The 23,561-nt window shown below is 43.2% G+C and overlaps 1 protein-coding gene across 1 annotated transcript in view; it reads right to left on the bottom strand.

Moving 5' to 3' along the window:
• Positions 1-20,292, bottom strand: part of sip3 (septin interacting protein 3) — a 55,547-nt gene extending 35,255 nt beyond the window's left edge. Inside the window, exons 1-4 of the mRNA XM_069329595.1 lie at positions 20,039-20,292; positions 7,811-7,903; positions 3,544-3,745; positions 3,156-3,386 (exon numbers count right to left, since the gene is read on the bottom strand). Coding sequence (XP_069185696.1) covers positions 3,156-3,386; positions 3,544-3,745; positions 7,811-7,903; positions 20,039-20,179 — 667 coding nt within the window. The 5' untranslated portion in view covers positions 20,180-20,292. The remainder of the gene's footprint in view (positions 1-3,155; positions 3,387-3,543; positions 3,746-7,810; positions 7,904-20,038) is intronic.
• Between the last annotated feature and the right edge of the window lie 3,269 nt (positions 20,293-23,561).

A 23,561-nucleotide genomic window follows, 5' to 3' on the forward strand; every position in this document is an offset into this window, starting at 1 on the left:
AGTTTTTGGCAACATGTCTTGGGTCAACATTTGGTCGTGAGGATTTTGATGGTCGAACAGGGTCCTGGCCGCCAGGTATCTCGTGAACGTTCTGGTTCCTGCCCAGTCATGTGTGGCTTTGGGACACCTGTCGCAGTCGTCTGTCTCTTCCTTGTCTTGAGACCTGAGGTACTGCTGCCTCCCGGGTAAGTCCCTACTTTTACTTATCTTTGGGTAGCTAGCTTCAGGGAGCCGACAGGGCTCCCCACAGAAAACCAGTGTTGAATGTAATGAAACATCCTTTCATTACATTCAACAATGAATGTAAACCCTCATTCTTGTAGCCTGTTCGATGTGTTAATACACAAATGTCTCCAGAATGAGGTTTATAAATCTGCCTGTTCAAATGTCCTCCATTCTTGCTTCATAGGTCTCCCAGTCTATTGCTTTCAAGTTACAGTTCTCCAGTACCAACAATCATGATTTATATATCTGCTCTTATTATAATCTCTGTCATGACCATTATGAGTCTCTCTCTTTTGTCATCTAGTTCATGCTTTGTCCATGTGTTGCTTGCTAGTGGGCTTTAGGCATTTATGATTATCAGTTAATCATCCTGATACTAGACCTGCAATGTCGCTATGTCAACTTTTCGTGGGTTGTCAATTATTAACCCTCTTACCTTCAGGTGTTCATTCACCAGCACAGCCACTCCATAACCATCCATTCTAGTTTTTTATCACGTCTCCAAACTAAGTAGTCCCTGAGAATACGACCTCATTTAAAATATTTTCTTCAAGTTTTGTCTTAGTGCAACAATATCTAGAATCTTATGCTGAATTATATCTTCTAGTTCCAATAATTTTTTACCTCATTCCATTTATAGTAGTACTGTATATACAATTTTCAGGTATATGCTCCTTCTACCTTTGTCCTTTCCTCCCCCTTCCTCTAATGATTTTGTTGGTTTGTTTTTATGTACCATTTCACAGGCCTTCCAGTCCCTATCACTTTGTAGAAAATATTTATTTTCATTTTGTTTCCATTTAGACGTTTTGCTTCGAGGTTTAATGAGAGCTACGCTTGTGGTGTCCCATCTTCCCAGTACTCTGTCATATAACGCTTTGAAACTACAGACGGTTTTGGCATCCACTACCTTCTCACTTAACTTGTTCCTACCGTCTACCACTCTGTTCGCTTGAAGTGGCTAGTTTCAGGAAGTCTTTTGTCAATTTGGTCGATTCCTGTTATTATTTTGTAAGTGGTGATCATATTACCTCTCTTTTTTTCCTATCTTCTAGTTTTGGCTTATTTAACACCTTGAGCCTCTCCTCATAACTCTTGTTTTTCAAATCTGGAAGCCATTTTGTAGCATGCCTTTGCACCTTTTCCAGTTTCTTGATGTGGTTCTTGAGATATGGGTACCATACAACTGCTGCATATTCTAATTTTGGTCTCACAAAAGTCATGAATAGTTTCTTAAGTATTTCACCATCAACCTAATTAAAAGAGAGTCTGAAGTTAGAAAGTGGCGCATACACTCCTCGCACAATGTTCTTTATGTGTTCCTCTGGTGTCAGACTACTATCCAAAACCACTCCTAGATCTCATTCTTTATTAAAGCTCTTTAATTTCTTTCCACAATTTGTAAGTTGTGTGTGGTCTATTTTTTCCGATTCCACATTCCATAACATGACTTTTAATCACATTGAATTCCATTTGCCACATGTCACACCAAGCACTAATTTTATCTAGATCCATTTGAAGGGCATGACAATCTTCTGTCTTCTATCCTTACCCAGCATCTTAGTATCATCCGCAAACATGTTCATATAATTCTGTATTCCTTCCAGTTGATCGTTAATGTAAATGACAAACATTACTGTTGCAAGAACTGAATCCTATGGGTGTGCATGCATGCATGTGCACGTATTTTAGAAACATGTCGATATATTGTAGATATCTACTGTATTGTGATATGTCATATGTAACTGTGGTATTTACGTAGGAAAAACTAGAGATTTCGTGAAGATAGTTGTGTGAACAATGCAGGAAAAAAGGAATTTCATATTATTGATGTCTAGAGACCATGACCTTACCCTACATCAAAATTGTGTTCTTCTAAACCTCTAAATTTTCCAGCCTATCCTCCTAAAATGATAGAACAGTACTTATAAATCTTATTTGGTCAAAAGTACCAATATGTGGTGATGGACCACAAAAAGTTCATTTTTGTACTTTTAATCTTATTGTCTGGAAAAATATATCTAAAAACAAAATTTAAATACTGTATTATTAGACCTAGTATAATGTACTATAGTATGCCAAAGATAGAATACATTAGGCCTAGAATTGCTAGTAGAGGTTAGGTTAGGTTCTGTATATTGCAGTTAAAAAATTTCCCATGTGGCTAAATTCAATAGTGCAAACATAAACCTTTTGGTGGTCATCACTATAAACGAATATTGGTACTTTCAACCAAATAGTTACTATACTTACTATCATTTTATGAGAATGGGCTAAAATTTTCATATAAAGAAGTACAGTGGAACCTCAGTTTTCGAATGCACATCTTTTCAAATTTTTGGTTTTTGAGCTCAATTTCTCCGTAAAATTCAACACGGTATTTGAGGTTTGCCTCACTTCTCAAGTTTGTTAATGCACGTATGGGTCGACCGAGCATGTGGCGCCCCTCGATCGACCTATAAACGTAGGAGAGAGAAAGTATCTCAGAAATGTCATCACTGCCTGATATTATAATGAAGGGGGGACTCCCCTTTCCAAACACTAACACCTGTCCTCCTCCCCACCATCTTCCATATGCCAACAAGAATCCTTGATAAAGGCAAGATATGCTTGTACATACTGTAGTACAAAATACGAGTAGTATTATGTATAAAATATATTTTTAAGTTAAAATTTTTGGGTGTGTGGAATGGATTAATTCAATTTACATTATTTCTTATGGGAAAATTTGTTTCGGTTTTCAAATTTTCAGTTGTGGAACTGTCTCTGGGAACTAGCTAAATTTGTAAATGAAGGTACCACTGTATCAGTATGTGCTACATATACTTCAGATGTAATCTCTGTAAAAAGTAATATACTTAGAAAAAAGAACATTAAGGAAATGACAAGCTAGAAAAATAAAAAAGAAAGAAAACATAATGTATTCTTACCCATACAAAGTTCAGTATAAAGAAGATACATTGCCTTGTTCTCCCATGGATTCTCGGACTGTAAGTCAACTGTATGGCAAACATACTTGACAGCAATATTTAGTGCCACCGTCAAGAGAATAGCATATTCAAAGCCAAACACCAGCTGGACTGAAGCACCCCGAGTGATAGTGGAGTGGTAGGCATGACTCACCAGGATCAAGTCTAGTAGACTCAGAAGAAGAAGCAAGGCTGAAAAAAAATACAAACTGTTCACAGCAGAAATAAATTTTTCAGCTTAGTGTCTAAAGAATTAATAATTATTTACAAAATACTTTATTAATCCATATCTTTTAACACACTTATTAACCTCTTCTACAACAGAACATTATTTGGAGCAAATACTTACATATAACCCTGATGTGGAAGAGCAATGTTATTACTGGTGACCGTTCCATAAAGTCCACTCTGTAGTCTGCAAGCCAATGGAAGGCTTTCAGAAATAGTAGCACAGTAAAAAGTGCTACAAACTTGGGAGAGAAGTCATCTCTGAACACAGTGAATGCCAGGCAGGTTTCAGTAACAGCATAAAAAGATCGTTCGACGAGGTGCTGTGAAAATTAAAGACAGCATAATTAAATTAGCACAGAAACCTGTAGAAATAATACAAGTCCAATGTAGTAAATACAAGACAATGCTACCCAAATAATTAATCTATGTAGGTGGATTGTTTAATTCTCCTTTACACAGGTAAGTGAATGTTGTACCACCAAACTTAACCATACATTACTCTACTAACTCACTTAAGCATTTAACATCTAGTCACTAGCTCAAGCCAATTAGGCCTAGCCTACACATCTAAGGTCAGTAATCGGATCACTATTGAATTCCAACTCTGCAAGACACTTAAAATCCCTTTAACCACTGCACTGCATTGGCCAAGAAATCTTATTTGCCCCTTACTGCACCAACCAAGAAAACCACTTTTTATTTCTTTGTACACAGTCGAAATGCGAGCACGGTAGGTTGGATACAAAATGGACTCCTGGGACCTCCAGTGAGAGGCAGTCATCTTTAAAAAAAATTCCCAGATCTCCCAAGGGCTGCTGGCAGGATCAGTTCTGAATGAGCAACCAAGGGTAGCACACGTGCCTCTGGTTCCCAAACACCTGTCGGTCGCGGTGTTGAAAGATTGCTCGCCATCAGTGAAATTCGACAATATTGTTTGAAGAACATAAGGGGTCATGGTATTGATGAAGCTAGGCACAATAAGGACCTAACACAAGGGTCAGATGCAAGTGATACAGCATCGACGAGGACAGTACAGTGAGCATATCCAGTTGTAGCTGAGCTCCACCCTTGCTCACCCGTGTTATCTCTAATTTTGTTATAGATAATACATAGATGAATCATTTTCTGGGTTCAGTGATGATGCATCTGATACAAGTAGCATAGATGAACAGTGTTAGCAGCTGCCATGGTGGTGTTTTCCATCAATCTTGTCAAGAATAGCTGAATCTTTTTCCAGAATGGCTGAATCTCTTCCAGAATGGCTGAACCTCTTCCAGAATGGCTGAATCTCTTCCAGAATACCTTACAAGCAATCTTTTCAAGACTACCTTACACTTCACAAGCTTGGCTACATACCACGTACAGGTACTAAAGCAAGGGTGTATGTGAGTGCATTAATTGCAAGCACACAGAACAAAAACAGGAAGCGAAAATCTGTTTTTACCTGGTGCATCGAGAGCGAAGTCGCGCTGTGTACCATGAACTGTTTTGTTGATTATCACTCACTTCCAAAGTACTGTATGTAATACTGTGTGTTACTGTGTGAACAGTGAGTGAAACTGTACATATAGTAATCTTAGTGAATTTTGAACAAGTAATATTGAGACAATAAACATTTATTGTGGACACATTACTGACACGAGCATCACAGTTCCATGAAACATTTTAACACTATCCTGGAATTTCCACTTGGAATTACGGGCGTTTTGCTTAACCGCTTGTCGGATCACGACGTAAATTTACGGACCGTGTTATATTGGGTATTTACTACTCGATCGACTTGGGGTTTGTATGAATATGTTTGCCATTAAATTTTTGTTTTCTCTAATAGGCACTGTGCCTATTTGAGAAAACGGCAATGTATTGTAACTTAGAGGAGAGACTATTGAATTGGTGACACAACGAGGGTAATCGCGCACTCCACACACTCTTTGTGTTGGCCGCGATCATGATTCTACATTTATATGCATATGTCTGTGTAGAGAATTTTATTCCGAACACTATACAAACAAAAAAAATGGAGTGAATCAAGTATAAACTTGAAAAAACATGAGCAAAGTAAAAACTTTTTACGCATACGGGTACAAACACGCATAAGATTCGCGTAAGATTTTATTCGCCGCAAATTTATTTGAAGCTCTGTTGGCCAATTCTACCCATGTTCTTATAGAACTTTCTATTGCGAACACATTGCTATAAAAATGAAATACGTAGCTCGAGAAATAATGTCAGGACAGTGAAATAAGTATAAACTTTCAAAGCGCTGCATCACAACAGTGTCGTCGCTGCTGAAATCACGGCTAACACTTCGCCCAGTTCCCACACTCGTGCGGAACATAATTAGACATTGATAGGCATATGTCTGGGTGGGGAATTTTATTGCGAGTTCAGTGATATCAAAATAAGCGCTGTAGGATGACTGTGAGGCTGGCAACAAACGAAAGAGTATGAACATTTACTTCCTGTTTGGGTGTCACGGCGAGTCATCTTCGTGTTTATTTACTTCGTGGTGGGATAGCAAATGCTTGGGTGACATTTTATGCATATGATCTTGTAGAGAATTTTATTGCCAACGCATTGATACCAAAATGAAAAACGTAGCTCGAGAATTGATGTTAGGAGCGTGAAAAGATTATAAACTTTTTTGTATTTACGCTTGAGCGCCCAGAACGCCGCGCGCACAACCCGCTTTTTTTTTCAGCGAGTGCCGCACGCACTAAAGTGTTAAATGTTCTAATACATACATATTGTAAAGGACACAAATATGCATCATATACGATAAAAAAAAAAAACTTCATTGGAAATACATAGAACAAATAATTGAAAATATATTTGTGGCAACTCGTGGTGCTTGAATGGTCCCGCGACCGCCTCTGGGAGCTTCACGCCCAGGCTTACAGCAAACATGCCCCCCCTTCTCCATGTCCCTACAGCCAAAGTGGAATTTATTTTTTTCTTTTACATGTACATGTACAGGGAAGGGAATTTAGCATTTTACAAAGATCTAAAAAAAAATTGGGGAACACTTGATTTTCGGTGCACAGGAGAATGTCCCAATAAATATGGTGCATCATAGTGGTTAAGTGTTAAATGTGTGAGCTCTTCATACATTGTATTGTGCTCTACATCTAAGTGGAACTCAATTATATAGTAGTTTTAACCCCAAATAAAAAATTATTTTAAGGTTGTCAATTAACATGAAAATACTTCAAACACTAAATATTTGAAGTGACTTGTGAACAGCTAAATCTATGTAAAAATGACACTATAGTTACACAAAGATGTTAAATATTTTAACACTGTATAGTGAGTGGGGTATGGTAAAGGTGGTAGCAGGTGTGGGATTGAAGGTGACGAGTGCAAGTGGCAGGAGCGTGGGCGGCACTGGTGGTGGCAGGAGTGTGGGCGGCACTGGTGGTGGCAGGTGCGTGGGCGGCACTAGTGGTGGCAGGTGCGTGGGTGGCACTGGTAGTGGCAGGTGCGTGGGCGGCACTGGTGGTGGCAGGAGCGTGGGCGGCACTGGTGGTGGCAGGTGCGTAGGCGGCACTGGTGGTGGCAGGAGCGTGGGCGGCACTGGTGGTGGCAGGTGCGTGGGCGGCACTGGTAGTGGCAGGTGCGTGGGCGGCACTGGTAGTGGCAGGTGCATGGGCGGCACTGGTAGTGGCAGGTGCGTGGGCGGCACTGGTGGTGGCAGGTGCGTGGGCGGCACTGGTGGTGGTAGGTGCGTGGATGGCACTAGTGGTGGCAGGTGCGTGGATGGCACTAGTGGTGGCAGGTGCGTGGATGGCACTAGTGGTGGCAGGTGCATGAGGTGGCAATGGCAGGTGTGAGTGGCGAGTTTATATAGTGATACAGTATGTGGTGGTGCTTGAAAGGTGGGTGGGGTGTATGACATTATGATTAGCGAGTGGGTGGTGGTGATAGGTCCAGGGTTCGGGTGGGGGTGGGTTGCGGTGATGGGTCCAGGGTTCGGGTGGGGGTGGGTGGCGGTGATGGGCCCAGGGTTTGGGTGGCAGTGATGGTTACTAGTTTCGAGGGAGCTTAAAAGTCACTGAACACGGTAAACTAGATGTTCTGTCCCATAGCACTAGGACGATCTGGATGAACCTAGTGCTATGGGACAGAACAGTTACCAAAGGAGCCTTGTTCAAAAACAATTTTTGTCAATTCTTAATCCATATCATTATGCTACATTTTGAAATTGAAATTATAAGCTGCAGAGAGAAATGTATATTGAGTGTAGCAAATACAAAGCCAAGAATGCATAGAGCTGTGCGATGCACTCTAGTGTGCTCAGTTCTTTGAAAACAAACACTTGCTACTACTTTATTAGTACTTACTTAATAATCAAGAACTGTATATAGGAGAAAAGCAAGTGTCCATACCTCAAACTCTGCTGCTCTTAGAGATCCAAAGAAGACCTTTTTGAGGAATTTTCCAAGGAGGATTACCAGTGTGAAGGCAAGCAGGTAGATTGCCTGAAAAAAAATAGATTAAATACATGCAAGGGTTATTCATATATTGCAACATACCCCAAACATTTTTTCTAATTGTGCTGAAATTATTTTATGGACCTCATCCCTTCATTTTTACTGTCCTTGAGTATCCCTATCAAGCTTGCATCATGAGGTATTTGTTTAACTCCTAAAGTGTGCAGCTATTGAAAATGACAGTAAAACATTGAAGTACGCATGACTAGAGTGTTTACAAACAATAATAAATGCTTTATGGTGTCAAGCACAGGAGGATGTCGCAGACAGCAATTTGAGAACAGGAGAAAGTCAGATAGCAATTTATCATCCTGCTCGCCATACCTCCCAAGACTGTTCAACACGCTTCCACTACACATAAGGGGCATAACTGGCCGACCCCTCACAGTGTTCAAGAGAGAACTGGATAAGCACCTCCAAAGGATACCTGATCAACCAGGCTGTGACTCATACGTCAGGCTGCGAGCAGCCACGTCTAACAGCCTGGTTGATCAGTCCAGCAACCAGGAGGCCTGGTCGACGACCGGGCCACGGGGACACTAAGCCCCGGAAGCACCTCAAGGTAACCTCAAGGTAACCTCTCTGGTGATAAAGACAACAGAATAAACAGACATGAGCCGAGGAGAAGTCTGAAGCAGTAAGGTACATCACTAAGCCAATCTTCTGAAGGAGGCAGAGCCACAGAAAAAAACACCTGGGTTTGGACCCCAAGCAAGCAGCACCTGAAACCAAGGCCGAGTTGGCCACCAAGGAGCCAGAATAACTACCTTCCCGTTCCTTCAACCTGGCCAGGACTCTGATCAGCAGCAGGCAATCAAGGAACAGAGCTACAGTATGTGGAGAGGAAGGCACCCGATTCCAAGCCAAGCACAAAGTCCTCCACATTGGGGCAACTGAGCTTCTCGCAAACCCATCGGAAGGAAGCAGCATCTACGGTCCACTCCGTGAAGGTGGGAAGGAAACGAGATAGACTGTCTGCAAAAAGTTGGACACACTTCAAACGTGAAAAGCATGGAGCACCAAACCCCAATAATCCAGCAGATGAGCTACCCGCAACATCCAGTGCCAAAGGCAATGAACCAAAGGGAGCCCCCACACAGTTCAGACAATGAACCACCATGGAACAGTAAGAATGAAGCCAGAACACTTTATCCAGAGGAATCCAAATCCTCCTCAGGGAATGCCACATGGCCATAAACTGCACCATACTGTGTGCTCATTGGAAAAAAATCAGCCAATGACCCTAGGTGGCTTGGTGAGCGATGGTCACAAAGCCACAACCCAGAGCTGATAAAACGTAAAAACGTTGAGCAATGGTGATGGAAGACACCAAGGAACTGAACCCTATAAAGCCCAAAGTGGATGCTGGAGATGCAGCAACTGACAAAGGGCAATCAGGGTCCAAACCATTTATATAGTGTCGGCAAAAAGTCGCAACAGCAGCAAAGGGAGCAGAACTGGAAAAACCAGAACAATCCTTGAATCCAAACCCTGCCCAGTGAAAAACCAAACTGGCAAAGTTCAGCATCCCACACAACCTCTTGAGAATCCACAGTTACCCAGTACTGCCTCAACACCAACAGGTGATGGCACTGCAAAGTAAGATTGCCAGAGGAAGAGAAAACGATGCCCCATTGAGAGCCCTGCCCAAGGTCCATCCGAGTCCAAACCTGAGATGGCACCAAATGGAACTTCTACCAGTTCACCAGGAACCTGATCCTGGCAACCTGTAAAAAACCAGATCCCTGGCAAGCAGACATGCAGACTAACTGGGGACCCCACACCAGCCGGCCGTCAAGGTAGGCTAGAACGCGAACCCCAATAAATGAAGACGAGTCATCATAATCCAAGCCAATCTGCTGAAAACACCAGCCAGATTCAGGCCAGAGACGCACCCTGAAGCATTAGGCCTGACACCCCACTACAAAACCTAACCAATTCCTGACCCTAGGATATACAGAGATGTCAACAAGCTTCCCATAGGTCTAGGGAAATCATCCAGGACCCCACCTCCAACACGAGGTAACTGGGACCAGAGTGGTCATGTGAAGAGAGATGGTGGATGAACATTTATTGCCCCAAAAGATTGAGGATGAAACAGCTTCTCTGAGTACTGTTTCAGAACTGGAAGACAAGACCAAGTGATGGGATGCAATCACTTTGACCATGCTGGAAGTAACCCACTTTCAAATGACCTATGAAGGCAAGGGGAAGAAGCTTGCTTCAAAAGCCCAGGCCCCAGGAAGTGGGGTAAGGATCAACTCCACCATAGGCCACGCAAAATGATCCAAAAAGCCCTCATATCGTGCGATTAGGAGTTGGCTAACCAGGTTAGCCACCCTCTTCCTCACTGCCCCATCAAAGAAGCGAACTGCGAAAGGGCCAGCACAAAATACGACCGTCTGTAGCCCTCTGGAAAGCGCGAGAACTGAACTGATGAACAGAAGATGTACCAACAACAGGAAGCACATACAACCCTCATCTGCTTCCAATGACAGCATATTCTAACCAGCAGTAGGTAAAGCCCCAGTCTTACCAAACCACCTACGAGAACAAGGACAAAAATCCCAGGAACATAAAAGGTGGGAATCACTTCTGCAGCAAGAAGTGGCTGCAGAAGACAAAAACTGAGCAACCACCACCTCCAGAAAGAGGAAAAGCAAAAATGAGGAGGCAGACAATCGGGCCAAGGACCAAGCCAAATCAAATGTACAAGAATGTAACAACTCTTATATATCTCAAAAAAAAAATAATAAAAAAAAAAATAATAATGACTGGGCCAACTCAACCTGTTGACATGCGAGACAGGCAGAATAGAATGCGGCCATTGCCTCCCATAGCACTGACGCAGCAATAGGCATTGTGCAGGCCAAAGATAAAGCTGTATTCTTGGGCAAAGAAAGTAATTGTGCAGAACAACTTGTAGCGAGATTTAACAAGGAACTCTGACTAAAATTGGGGTGTGATGACATCACACCCCCCTGATATTGGCACATCATGTGAAGAGTGAGAATCACCTGACAAGTACCCAGAAGCCCCAACTTGACAAGTTAGTAAGTCTTCTTGACTAAGTATGGGTTGCATAAAAAGCAGAATGCAACATTTTTTTATCAGAATACACGTCAAAAAGAATTTCAGCTCTAAAACCTCTCACTTTCTCTCTCTTTCTTAAAATGAGCTTTTAATTCTGATTATTGTTCAACCAACAGATAGGTGAACTGACAGCCACCTTGTTTTACAGTTAGCAAGTATATTTAGTGGATTTGTACCATCATTGAGATTTTTATCTAACTTTTATATTCAACTTGTCTAACAGAAGAGTGAGAGAACCATTTATGGGTTTCTACAATGAGAAACTCCAAATTTCTAGGTAGATATTCAGAAGATGTGCAAGAAACTGCTAATTTTATGGAGTGGCATACACATCTTATTAAAATGAGTGATGGAACTACTTTTTTTTAACCCTTAAACTGCGCATGGTGTATATATACGCCATGAGTAACATGTCCCACAGTGTGCATGGCATATATATACGCCATAGGGTGCCGGGCACGATTCAAATGGCCTGCGGCTACACGGGGTTCACATTAGTTTCCTCGGGGCTCTTGTAAACAGACGCCATTTTTTTTTAAATCGTGGCCAATATTCTCAGGTGTAAGAGCTACAGTACTGTTGGAGCAACCAAGGCAGGCGCATGCAGCATGAGCGAACAGCATTGCTGTTCAGCTTGTGACCACAGCATCGCCGAAAAATGTAAAAATAAATATATAACTGCTATTATTTGGCGATGACAATATTACAGATGACCCCTAACTGTGATAAAAATGACCAGGGTTGTGATAATAGCAGGATTGTTCTAATAATTAGCGCTGTGGGAGGAGTGATGCTGAGGGACGGAGGGAAATTGCATCGTTTACTGACTGTGTACTCACCTATATGTACTCACCTATATGTGCTTGCAGGATCGAGCATTGACTCTTGGATCCCGCCTTTCTAGCTATCGGTTGTTTACAGCAATGACTCCTGTCCCATTTCCCTATCATACCTAGTTTTAAAAGTATGAATAGTATTTGCTTCCACAACCTGTTCCCCAAGTGCATTCCATTTTTCTACTACTCTCACGCTAAAAGAAAACTTCCTAACATCTCTGTGACTCATCTGAGTTTCCAGTTTCCACCCATGTCCCCTCGTTCTGTTATTATTACGTGTGAACATTTCATCTATTTCCACTTTGTCAATTCCCCTGAGTATTTTATATGTCCCTATCATATCTCCTCTCTCCCTTCTTTTCTCTAGTGTCGTTAGGTTCAGTTCCTTCAGCCGCTCTTCATATCCCATCCCTCGTAACTCTGGGACAAGCCTCGTCGCAAACCTCTGAACCTTCTCCAGTTTCTTTATGTGTTTCTTCAGGTGGGGGCTCCATGATGGCGCGGCATACTCTAAGACGGGTCTCACGTAGGCAGTGTAAAGTGCCCTAAAAGCTTCCTCATTTAGGTTTTTGAATGAAGTTCTAATTTTCGCCAGTGTAGAGTACGCTGCTGTCGTTATCCTATTTATATGTGCCTCAGGAGCTAGATTAGGTGTCACATCCACTCCCAGGTCTCTTTCTCGAATCGTTACAGGTAGGCTGTTCCCCTTCATTGTGTACTGTCCCTTTGGTCTCCTGTCACCTGATCCCATTTCCATAACTTTACATTTACTGGTGTTAAACTCCAGTAGCCATTTCCCTGACCATCTCTGCAGCCTGTTTAAGTCCTCTTGGAGGATCCTACAATCCTCGTCTGTCACAACTCTTCTCATTAATTTTGCGTCATCTGCAAACATTGACATGTATGATTCCACTCCTGTAAACATATCATTTACGTAAATTAGAAAGAGGATTGGTCCCAGCACCGATCCTTGAGGTACTCCACTTGTTACTGTTCGCCAGTCCGACTTTTCGCCCCTTACCATTACCCTCTGGCTCCTTCCTGTTAGGTAGTTCTTCACCCATACTAGGGCCTTTCCGCTTACTCCTGCCTGCCTCTCAAGTTTGTATAGCAGTCTCATGTGCGGTACCGTATCAAAGGCCTTTTGGCAGTCAAGAAATATGCAGTCTGCCCAGCCTTCTCTGTCCTGCCTTATCCTTGTTACTTTATCATAGAATTCTAAAAGGTTTGTTAGGCATGATTTCCCTGTCCAGAATCCATGTCGGTGCTTGTTTACAAACCCAATGCTCTCCAGGTGTTCAACAAGTCTTAGCCTAATTATTCTTTCAAGTATTTTGCAGGGGATGCTTGTCAGTGATACGGGTCTGTAGTTAAGTGCCTCCTCCCTATCACCTTTTTTGAAAATCGGTACGACATTTGCCTCCTTCCAGCAACTGGGCAATTCTCCCGACATAAGTGACTCATTAAAGATCATTGCCAGAGGCACGCTGAGAGCCTGCGCTGCCTCTAAGTATCCACGGTGATACTTTGTCTGGTCCAACAGCTTTATTTGCATCCAGTGTTGTCAACTGTTTCATTACATCCTCTGCTGTCACCTCTATATCTGATAGTCTTTCATCTTGGGTAATCTCTTCTAACAAAGGGAGCTGCTCAGGCTCGGTTGTGAACACTCCATGGAATTTTGCATTCAGTACCTCGCAGATTTCCTTGTCGCTTTCTGTATATGCCCCTTCTGTTTTCCTCAGTCTTGTCACTTGGTCATTTACCGACATCTTCCTTCTTATATGGCTATGTAGTAATTTTGGTTGCTTTTTCGCTTTGACTGCAATATCATTCTCATAATTTCTTTCCGACACTCGTCTTATGTTAATGTAATCATTCCTAGCTCTGTTACATCTAATCCTGTTGTCCTCTGTCCTTTGTCTTCTGTACTTCCTCCACTCCCTCCTGCTTCTCACCTTTGCTTCCTGACACTGTCTATTAAACCATGGGTTATTATATTCCCTCCTGCTTTTTTCCTTTATTGTTGGAATAAATCTATCTTCAGCCTCCTTGCATTTCAATATGACTTGGTTCATCATACCTTGCACTGTTTTTCCTCTAAGTTCTTCCTCCCACTGCACTTCTCCCAGGTAGTCCCTTATCCTTCTGTAGTCCCCTTTTCTGTAATCAAGTCTCCTTTCCCGGACCTCTTGTCCTTTGGTCACAATTTTAAACTCCATCATGTAGTCAAAGACTAGGACACAATGGTCACTAGCTCCTAGTGGTATTTCATGTTCCAACTGCTCGATGTCTTCTACATTCTGAGTGATAATGAGATCTAATAGGCTGGGCGTATCCCCTCCTCTTTCCCTAGTATCTTCTTCCACATGCTGTGTTAGGAAATTCCTGTCAATAACGTCTACCAGCTTCGCTTCCCAGGTCTCTTCCCCGCCATGGGGATTCCTCGTTTCCCAATCTATCTCTCCGTGATTTAGGTCCCCCATGACCAGCAGCTTCGCTCTCATTCTATGCGCTAAAGTTGCTGCCCTCTGCAGTTCATCCATACATGTCTTGTTGCTGTCCTCGTACTCCTGCCTGGGCCTTCTACTGTTTGGTGGGGGATTGTAGAGTATCAAGATTACAATCTTCTTCCCATCCACTGTCAGAGTTCCATGTATGAAGCTTGTGCTTTCATTGGTACCCGGATTTTCCAGCTCATCAAACTTCCATTTCCGCTTTATTAGTAGTGCCACTCCTCCCTGTCTCTGTGTCCTTTCTTTTCTTATCACCTGGTACCCCTCTGGAAAGATTGCATCCGAGATCATACCATTTATTTTAGTTTCCACTATTGCCACTATGTCTGGGTCTGCCTCACTAACTCTTTCTTTTATCTCTTCTGCTTTATTGGCTACCCCATCAGCATTGGTGTACCAAACCTTGAGACTCTTCTTGGAAACTCGGGTGTCAGAGTTCCCCCTTTCACCAGGGGTCTGGGGGGAACTGGGGGGTGTCTGGGGGGCAAGTGGGGGCTGTGGGGGTGAGTGGGGGGTGCTAGGGGGGTGCCTGGGAGTGCCTGGTAGGCGAATGGGGTCTGGGCATCTAGGGGGGTAGGAAGGGCATAATGGGTCTGAAAGTTAGGGGTCTGAATAGCATAGGGGGGCTGAGAAATAGAGAGAGACAGAGTCAGATAGAGGTTGAGAGGTTGGGGGGGAGAGGGATACTGAGGGCGGAGAGCTGAGATGAGAATGGAGCATGGGTGCTGGGAGTGGAAGAGAGGGTATATTAGTTAGGGGGGGAATCGGGGGTAGGTGGGGGTTTTGGGGTAGAAGAGGGGAAGAGGGAGATGGGGGAAGGTGTTAGGGGGTCACAAGGTGAGGGGGTTAAATGTGGGTTGGAGGTGCATAGGAGGGGTGAGGGTTGGGTGGGGTTTGGGGGTGAGTGGAAGAGGGGTGCAGTGGAAGCTGGGATGGAGTAGATGGAATTGAAGTCAATGGGGTAGAAGGGGCAGGGGAGTAGGAAGGGGTATTTGGGGAGGGGGGATGGGTAGGTGGGTTTGGGGAGGGCATGGCTTGACCCACTGGGGTCGCTGACAAGTGTGATGTAGCAGGGGCAGGGGAATCGTTGGGGAGGTGCAAATGTGGAAGGGACAGGGGGGTTTTGGGAGGCTGAGGCAGGGGGGAGGTATAGGAGGGCTGAGTTGGGGAGGATGCGACCTGGGAGGTGACCTGGGAGGTGGCCTGGGAGGTGGCCTGGGAGGTGACCTGGGATGTGACCTGGGAGGCGAGACTACCTGAAAGGCTAGTTCGGTGTCGTTGTTGCCATCTATTTTTGTGGGCTATTTGCTCATCTTTCGTCATAAACCTCTCTATAAACACATTGTAATGGGTTTCACTTCCTCTGAGTAAATGCTTGGTCCTCATTATGTACTCCACTGCCTCCTCATTGGAGAATTGCACCAGAACAGGTCTATTCTTGGTACAATTGTAAGGTCCAACCCGTCGATTTATATCCACCTCGTGTTCTGCCATTCCTGCTCCAATACACCTCAATATCTCGTGCAATTCGTATTTTTCTGTTTCTATTCTCTCTTGTCTTGTTGGTGCCCTAGATTCGAATAATCCATGTATTATAATAGACCGTCTCCTCGGTAATTCATTGTCATGCTGGTAGCCTGTCCCCTGGGGATTCCCCATCCCAACCGTAGTCACTAACCCATCCCCCACTAATCCTCTATCCTTAGCCATGCTGCTAATCCTTCCTAATTCGTTTGTGATACGAGCACATTCCCTCTCCCAGTCCTCTCTTCCCTTCCTAATCTCTTCCTGAACATAGAGCATAAGTTCTTGTTTCTGCCTCTCTACCGCATCCTGTATTTGCTGAAATACCTCACTTTTAATCCCCTGGATTAGATCCTCCAACCAATCACTCCTTCTCTCTACAATTTTCCCTATTAATTTGTCTATAAATCTGTCCTCCTCCTCATCCCTGCTGGTGATTGACCTTGAACCCCTTCTAGTCATTGCAGTAACAATCTAGCCAAAAAGGCGCTCCTCAATACCTTGCACAATCTGCTAACACAATAGGTGAGTGAATCTCCAATCGTCGTCCCACGTGGTGGTATAAGGGTTGCTGCCGGGAGGTGAGGTCACGCGGTCAGAGGTCGGTGAGGCCTGCTTCCACACTGCACACTGCCACTGCACACTATTTTGAATTACGCTAATTAAACTGTTTTTCTTCACTACCTTATGGCTCTGGTCAAAACCCAAGGTTTTTTCATTCACTTGTACACTCTTTTTCACTTCGAGTTTGCCTGATTACCCCTCCCACTCCACTAGTGAACCAGGAGCTCCCAACCCCACGTCCACCCAACACGATGGTCACAAGACAAGTGTGTGGTTACCTGTTATTGTCTGCATTCACCATACCAGCTCAGTGGTTCTCTATGGTGAACACGAATGTAAATACTTATATATAATGTGTGTATTAGTGTAATAACAGCAAAAGGATTATGCTGGAAGGAGCCATTTAGGTGACGGAGGTAACGTCGTGTGCATGATTTGTCTGGCTGTGTAGAGGGTGGCCACTATGCTTTGGGCACTCTACAAGCTTAGGTGTAGAGTTACGGTGCATACAACATGTATATACTTATATATAATGTGTATATAGTGTAATAACACTGCAAACAGTATTGTTGGGGGAAAAAGTTTAGTGCGTGTGACCTTGAATGAGTGAGGGAGCCGCCAGCTGACTGTGTGTGTAGCGACGACTCTTAGTGCCTGAACTAACTATATCAGCTTAGTTGTACAGTTGTGGTGAACAAAACATATACATACTTATATATAACGTCTATATGTAGTGTAATAGCACTGCAAAGAGTAATGTTGGGGGAGAAATTTTAGTGAGTGTGAACTTGAATGAGTGCGAGAGGCACTCTTAGCATCACATTTATCAAGTAGAACCAGTCCAAGATATGTTGACACAATTTTATAATTTTTACTACAATAAATAATGGACACTTAATAACTTCTGAATTTAAATGTCATTAGACTTGCTCAACAACAAAGTATACTGACCATTACTTATATCATTAATCAACTCCTGCTCAAAATGGCTACACAAAATATTCTTTACATTACTGCACTTTGTGCGATGCATCTTCAAATCCAACACAATTTTACTCGACAATATTGTTCTCGTGCAGATCAACTAGATGGTCTCGGTTCCTTAGAGCAGAATAACAATGTGCATGGCAACTGCTCCTTCCAGCTTTAATGGTTTACTGTATTACCCGAGTTTACCCAATTTACCTAACCACTGGTCGATACCTGGTTGATGGGGTTCTGGGAGTTCTTCTACTCCCCAAGCCCGGCCCGAGGCCAGGCTTGACTTGTGAGAGTTTGATCCACCAGACTGTTGCTTGGAGCGGCCCGCAGGCCCACATACCCACCACAGCCCGGTTGGTCCGGCACTCCTTGAAGGAAACAATCTAGTTTCCTTGGGGAAAAAGTGAGGGCCACTAACCCTAGTGGCCCTCAATGAGGACAGGAACCCAGCAGCTTGTTGAAGGTTTCCCCCATTTGCCTTGATCTTTTCCAGATATATTTTAAAAACACAGTTTTGGCAGTTACGGCTTGGGTGGTTCCATGGGTTAATAACCCTATGGGTTAAAAAATATCACATGTTCTCAGTCCTACATTGTGACTTGCTGAGCTTGAAACTGTTGCTCGTAATTTATGTTGACAAACAAGGAGCATAAACATCTGCTGAACATAAACAAAATTGTGTTCAGTAAGTGTAAACATTGAAGTAAGAGGTCCCCATGGAGTTCCCATGAAGTTCAGCAGTCCCCATGGCATAGTGGTAAGATGCTCATCTGGCTTTTCACGAGCGCTTTGTCCTGGGTTCGTATCCTGGCCGGGGAGGATTTACTGGGCGCAAATCCTTAACTGTAACCTCTGTTTACTCAACAGTAAAATGAGTACCTGGTTGTTAAACGATTTGGCGGGGTCATATTCCGGGGAACATAGAATTAAGGACTTGCCTGAAACGTTATGCATGCTAATGGCTGTACAGGAATGCAAGAACTCTTACTTATTTATATATAAGTAAATAAATAAATAAAAAGGTGTATAGTTTTTGAAAGGATTCACATTGATATGTTTCTTGCACTGTGTGAGATTTATCAAGTGTTGTTATATTCCTTTTAACTCTGTTTTGCAGTACTTACAGTGTGCTCTTGTATCATCACCTGGAACAACCATTGTACAATCCTTGAAAAGTTGGTCTTGTAACTACTCCTTTCTTAATTTTTTTTTATCATACTGCTTAATTTTTGGCACTTATGTAAAGCATTTTTATAAACGTTAAATGTTAATAATATCTACTACAATAAACTATGACAACAAAGTACCTGTACTATTATTAGTTTATATAAAAACTCTCACTGTATGCCACTACTTAAAATATATGTCACACAACCACAGATGTCACCGAATCACTGGTTCTATTGACTAGTCTTGTACTAATCGTGGATACTGTGAGTACAGTGATACCAAGAGTTTCATACAGAATAACAAACTGACCAGTGAAAAAAAAAGATACAATAGCACACTTGGAGACTTGCAAATATCTCTTCTGGTACAAACTTGGTTAAAATCATCTAAAAACATCCAGATTCTATAAAAAACCATCTAGATTCACATCAAACATCTAAATAGCATTTTCTGACAGCCAGACATAACTAAAATCATCTAGATCTAGATGTAAAGCATCCAACCTAGCAACACTGATCCTTCGCGACCTAATACAACACAACAGTACAGTACACCTAAATTATTGGGATCGTCTCAAAGCTCTCCAAATGTACTCTCTAGAAAGGAGACGAGAGAGATACCAAATAATATACACATGGAAAATACTGGAGGGCCAGGTCCCAAATCTACACAGTAAAATAACAACGTACTGGAGTGAACGATATGGAAGAAAATGCAAGATTGAACCAGTGAAGAGCAGAGGTGCCATAGGCACAATCAGAGAGCACTGTATAAATATCAGAGGTCTGTGGTTGTTCAACGTCCTCCCAGCGACTATAAGAAATATTGCCGGAACAACCTTGGACATCAAGAGAAAACTGGACTGTTTTCTAAGAGAAGTTCTGGATCAACTGGGCTGTGGTGGGTATGTGGCCCTGCAGGCCACTCCAAGCAACAGCCTGGTGGACCAAACTCTCACAAGTCGAGCCTGGCCTCGGGCCGGGTTTGGGGAGTAGAAGAACTCCCAGAACCTCATCAACCAGGTATCAAGCAGTACTCAAAACATTGCCCTCCACCCTCCCATCTCGGTAATGCAAATTCATCACAGTTCCCAGTACACTACCACCAAATACTTTACAATACCCAGTATAGCACCTCCTAACCTAAACACTACATAGTTACCAACTAACCTCAGTGCTTAGCACCTCACAATCCCTAGCTCATCAGCCCCCCCCCCTAATTAATCAGTTGGTTATGCACCACCACCTAATCTAGGAGTGCACATCACCCCAGTGCCCAGTACCCCTGGCCCAAGGGTGCACATCACCCGTGCCCAGTACCCCAGGCCCAAGGGTGCACATCACCCGTGCCCAGTACCCCTGGCCCAAGGGTGCACATCACCCTAGTGCCCAGTGCCCCCCACCCCCTAACGTAAGCGTGGACAGCACCCCAGGACTCACCGCCATGCTAGGGTTAGACTTGGTGATGTACACCACAGAGGGGTAGAACTGCCGCTTCTGGTAGTAGGCGTTGCCGATGACGGCCGCCGTCAGGGCAAACGAGGCCATGGTGAGGCCCCCTACAGGCATGGGCGCCGGCATGGCGACTTAGGTGTTGGTAAGCACCGGGATAACTAACACAGGCATCAAGATATGTCAGCCCCAGCTCTTCACCCTCCTCAGCTGACGACACAAAACCCAAACAATCGCTGACATTTGGGCCGCATATTTCTCCCAAATGCACTAAGTGTTTGTTTAATACTTTTGCCATCTAGCTGTAAACTATAACATTTTATAAGATATAATAAATTATAGTATCGGAAAAATCTTATTGGCCTTTTCGTAAATGCCAAATAATTGTCATTACGGAATTTTAGCAAAAGATGCATCTCTTAAGCAAACTGTCTCTTCCTGATTGGTCGAGGAATACGCGCGAGAATATAAATTTAAATATATAATTAGTGGGGGGGGGGTACCACCTCTGGTGCAATTATAGGGACCCACAGCCTCAAAGAAGGGAAGACAGAGCATTCAGAAAAAAACTTGCCATTTAACTCTGAATACATATGAGTGTTCGCTTCTCCTACCACCCCCCTTTTTTTATGGTGTACACCTTATTATGCAAGGTTATACAGTTACATATCTGATTTTATACAAAAAATAAACATTGAGAGGACACAAGAAAAAGTTTGCTTCCTAGAGGCTGTAGATTTCCTCGAACTCCTCCGACGCCGGGCAGGAACCGAGGAGGCAGCGGGCATTTCCCCTCTGGATCGCGACACTGAGGCGCTGAAAGAGAAAACTTGCCGCTCTAGGGTCTCTTGTAGTGTCAATGAGCTTGGAACCAAGATCCTTAAGAAACCTTCTTGCACTCTCTTCCCATGGGCCTTGGGTCTCAGACCCTATTGGAACGAAGTTGTACCGACGATCTAATTCCCTGTACAAAAATATATAATTTATTTAAAAAATATAGAGCGTGTGTAATTACCTAAGTGTAATTAAATAAGTGTAGTTACAGGATAAGAGCTACGCTCGTGGTGTCCCGTCTTCCCAACACTCTTTCAAATTCAAATGTTTATTCAGGTTCAAGTTCAAGTATGTTTATTGAGATAAGAAAGAAATACATCTCAACGGGATAGAGTAGCTTAGGCTATTTCAACCCCCCCTCTACTTCAAGTCCCTCAAGGGGGGCACAAATTCAGTGAGTACAAATAGACAAATAACATTACAAGAATCCCATATAACATTGCAGGTTAATATAGTAAGCACAGCATATAATTGTTACACTCCTGGGGCAAAATTCTTGTAGCTCCTAAGTATACTGTCTTATCATACGATTATCACACATACAATTTGATGTGGTACACTACTTATTTCCTTATTTCTATAGTTATCAATAAGATGACACTCATACATAATGCTCTAAGGTGTGGGCGTGCGGCATACTACATAATTTACACTCCTTATCTTTTTCACCGACATTAACACCGTATTGCCAGATATATTTGTATCCTAATCTTAATCATCTCATGTAAATTGAATCCTTCCAAGTAGACTTTCCTTTACCATAAGTGAAGGACGAGTTTGTGTTTATTATTGAATAATTCTTAAGTGTGTTACTACTGTCCACCATTGCCATTCTCTTTACCATTTCTTCGCCCACTTGGATCATCTTGATTCTTGTTTTTACTTGTTTCAAGGTTAACTGACATACAACATCAACAAGAGTTTTTTTCCGTGGCTCTCTTCGCTATCTCATCAACTACCTCATTCAACAGTATTCCCACATGTGAAGGGATCCACATGAATCTTACTTTATACCCAATTTTTTCTAATTTCTTAACATTCTCTCTACACACTATCACAATATTCTGGTATACTGGGCGTCTGTTATTTAAGGACTCTAACGCTCCTCTACTGTCAATAAAGAAGTAGGCATTTTTACCACATTTGACTACTTCCTGTAATCCTGCTAATACACCTTGGAGTTCAGCCTGCGTTGAAGAGACATTGTCAGTTAAGCTGCGTCCAATAACAGTATCTATAGTGCCGATGTCAGTGTACTCCCTGATCAAGACTCCACATCCTGCCTTCCCATCCCTAGCTACTGATCCATCACAATATACATGTAGTGTTTTTTCTGTAGGCAATTTTCTAATTATACAATCATATGTTGCCCTCAGCTCTCATATTTCATACATATTTTTTTCTTTTGCAAGGGAGAAATTACTACATCTACATTACAATCCTCCCATGGTGGTGTGAAAGTGTGTGAAGAGGAGGGAGAGGAGCTGGGGGTAGTAGTCCGGTCAGGGCCCAATGTAGCCGGGGCCGGGGCTATAGAGCCCGGTCTTCCATCACAGTCCGACTCGGGGGCCTGGTCGCCTACCCCATGTGCCTGGGTAAGAGAGGTCGTGTCAATATCCATATATCATGTATTTTAATAGGTCTTGTGCTTGGAACCAAGGAATACCACCTACCAGGGCAGCCAGGGAGGCCGTGTGCAGAAAGGGGTGCGTCGTCCCCAGATTTATTTATCAATCAATCAAGATTAAGCCACCCAAGAGGTGGCACGGGCATGAATAGCCCGTAAGTGGTAGCCCTTTTGAGCCATTACCAGTATCAAGAGATGATACTGGAGATCTGTGGAGGCGTGACTGCACCCTGCGTGACGGGAGATGTCTCCCGGACCAAATGGTGCGTCCCCAGAGGTGCTCCCCTTTTTAAAAAGGAGAGTCCTACTGCTTCGTCCATTCTCCTACACTGGTGCAAAGACCTCATTCTTCCTTTCGCCCCAGCCATAACTAACATGCTCGTGTCTGAAGCTAGACACAAATACAACAAAATTATTAATGATGGTAACAGAGTCCATGTCATGTGGATTCCATCTTATGTTGGCCTCCGAATGCATGATAGAACTGATAAGTTAGCCAAAGAATCTGCCTTTAAAGGAGAAATTGAGTAAAACCTTGGATTGCCTGTAAGCAGACGGATGGCAATAGTACACCAAGAACTTCAAAATCTTGTAGATCTAAGGCAAAGTGAAATCGACTCCAGTAATTCCATCTATCATCATACTATCATGCAAGAAAAGCCACACATCTATGGCTCATCCAATGAAATCAGCACACTCCTTGATGTTACTACTGCCCCCAAGATGGGTATGGGGTTCATAATAAATATGAACTAAACAAAACCCCAGGAGTCGTAACCACTGGGTAGGGGTAACTCTCGTGCACGCCCTAATGTTCCATCATCTGGGACTCCATACAAAACCAACATATGGTAACGGATCTTGCTTGCCCACCGCCACAACAGGCAGGAGAGGGAAACAGCCGAGCCCCTCCCTCCCCTTAGCCGGCTCAAAGAGAGCCCCCTCACTGCGTCAAGGAACTGTCCTCCTGGGGGGGGGGGAGTGATTTTACATAATAAACAATCTCTTTGCCCACTTTAACTTACACAATATAGGCTGTTATATGAATAC

Source organism: Procambarus clarkii, chromosome 22, assembly GCF_040958095.1.
Source record: "Procambarus clarkii isolate CNS0578487 chromosome 22, FALCON_Pclarkii_2.0, whole genome shotgun sequence".
NCBI lineage: Eukaryota > Metazoa > Arthropoda > Malacostraca > Decapoda > Cambaridae > Procambarus > Procambarus clarkii.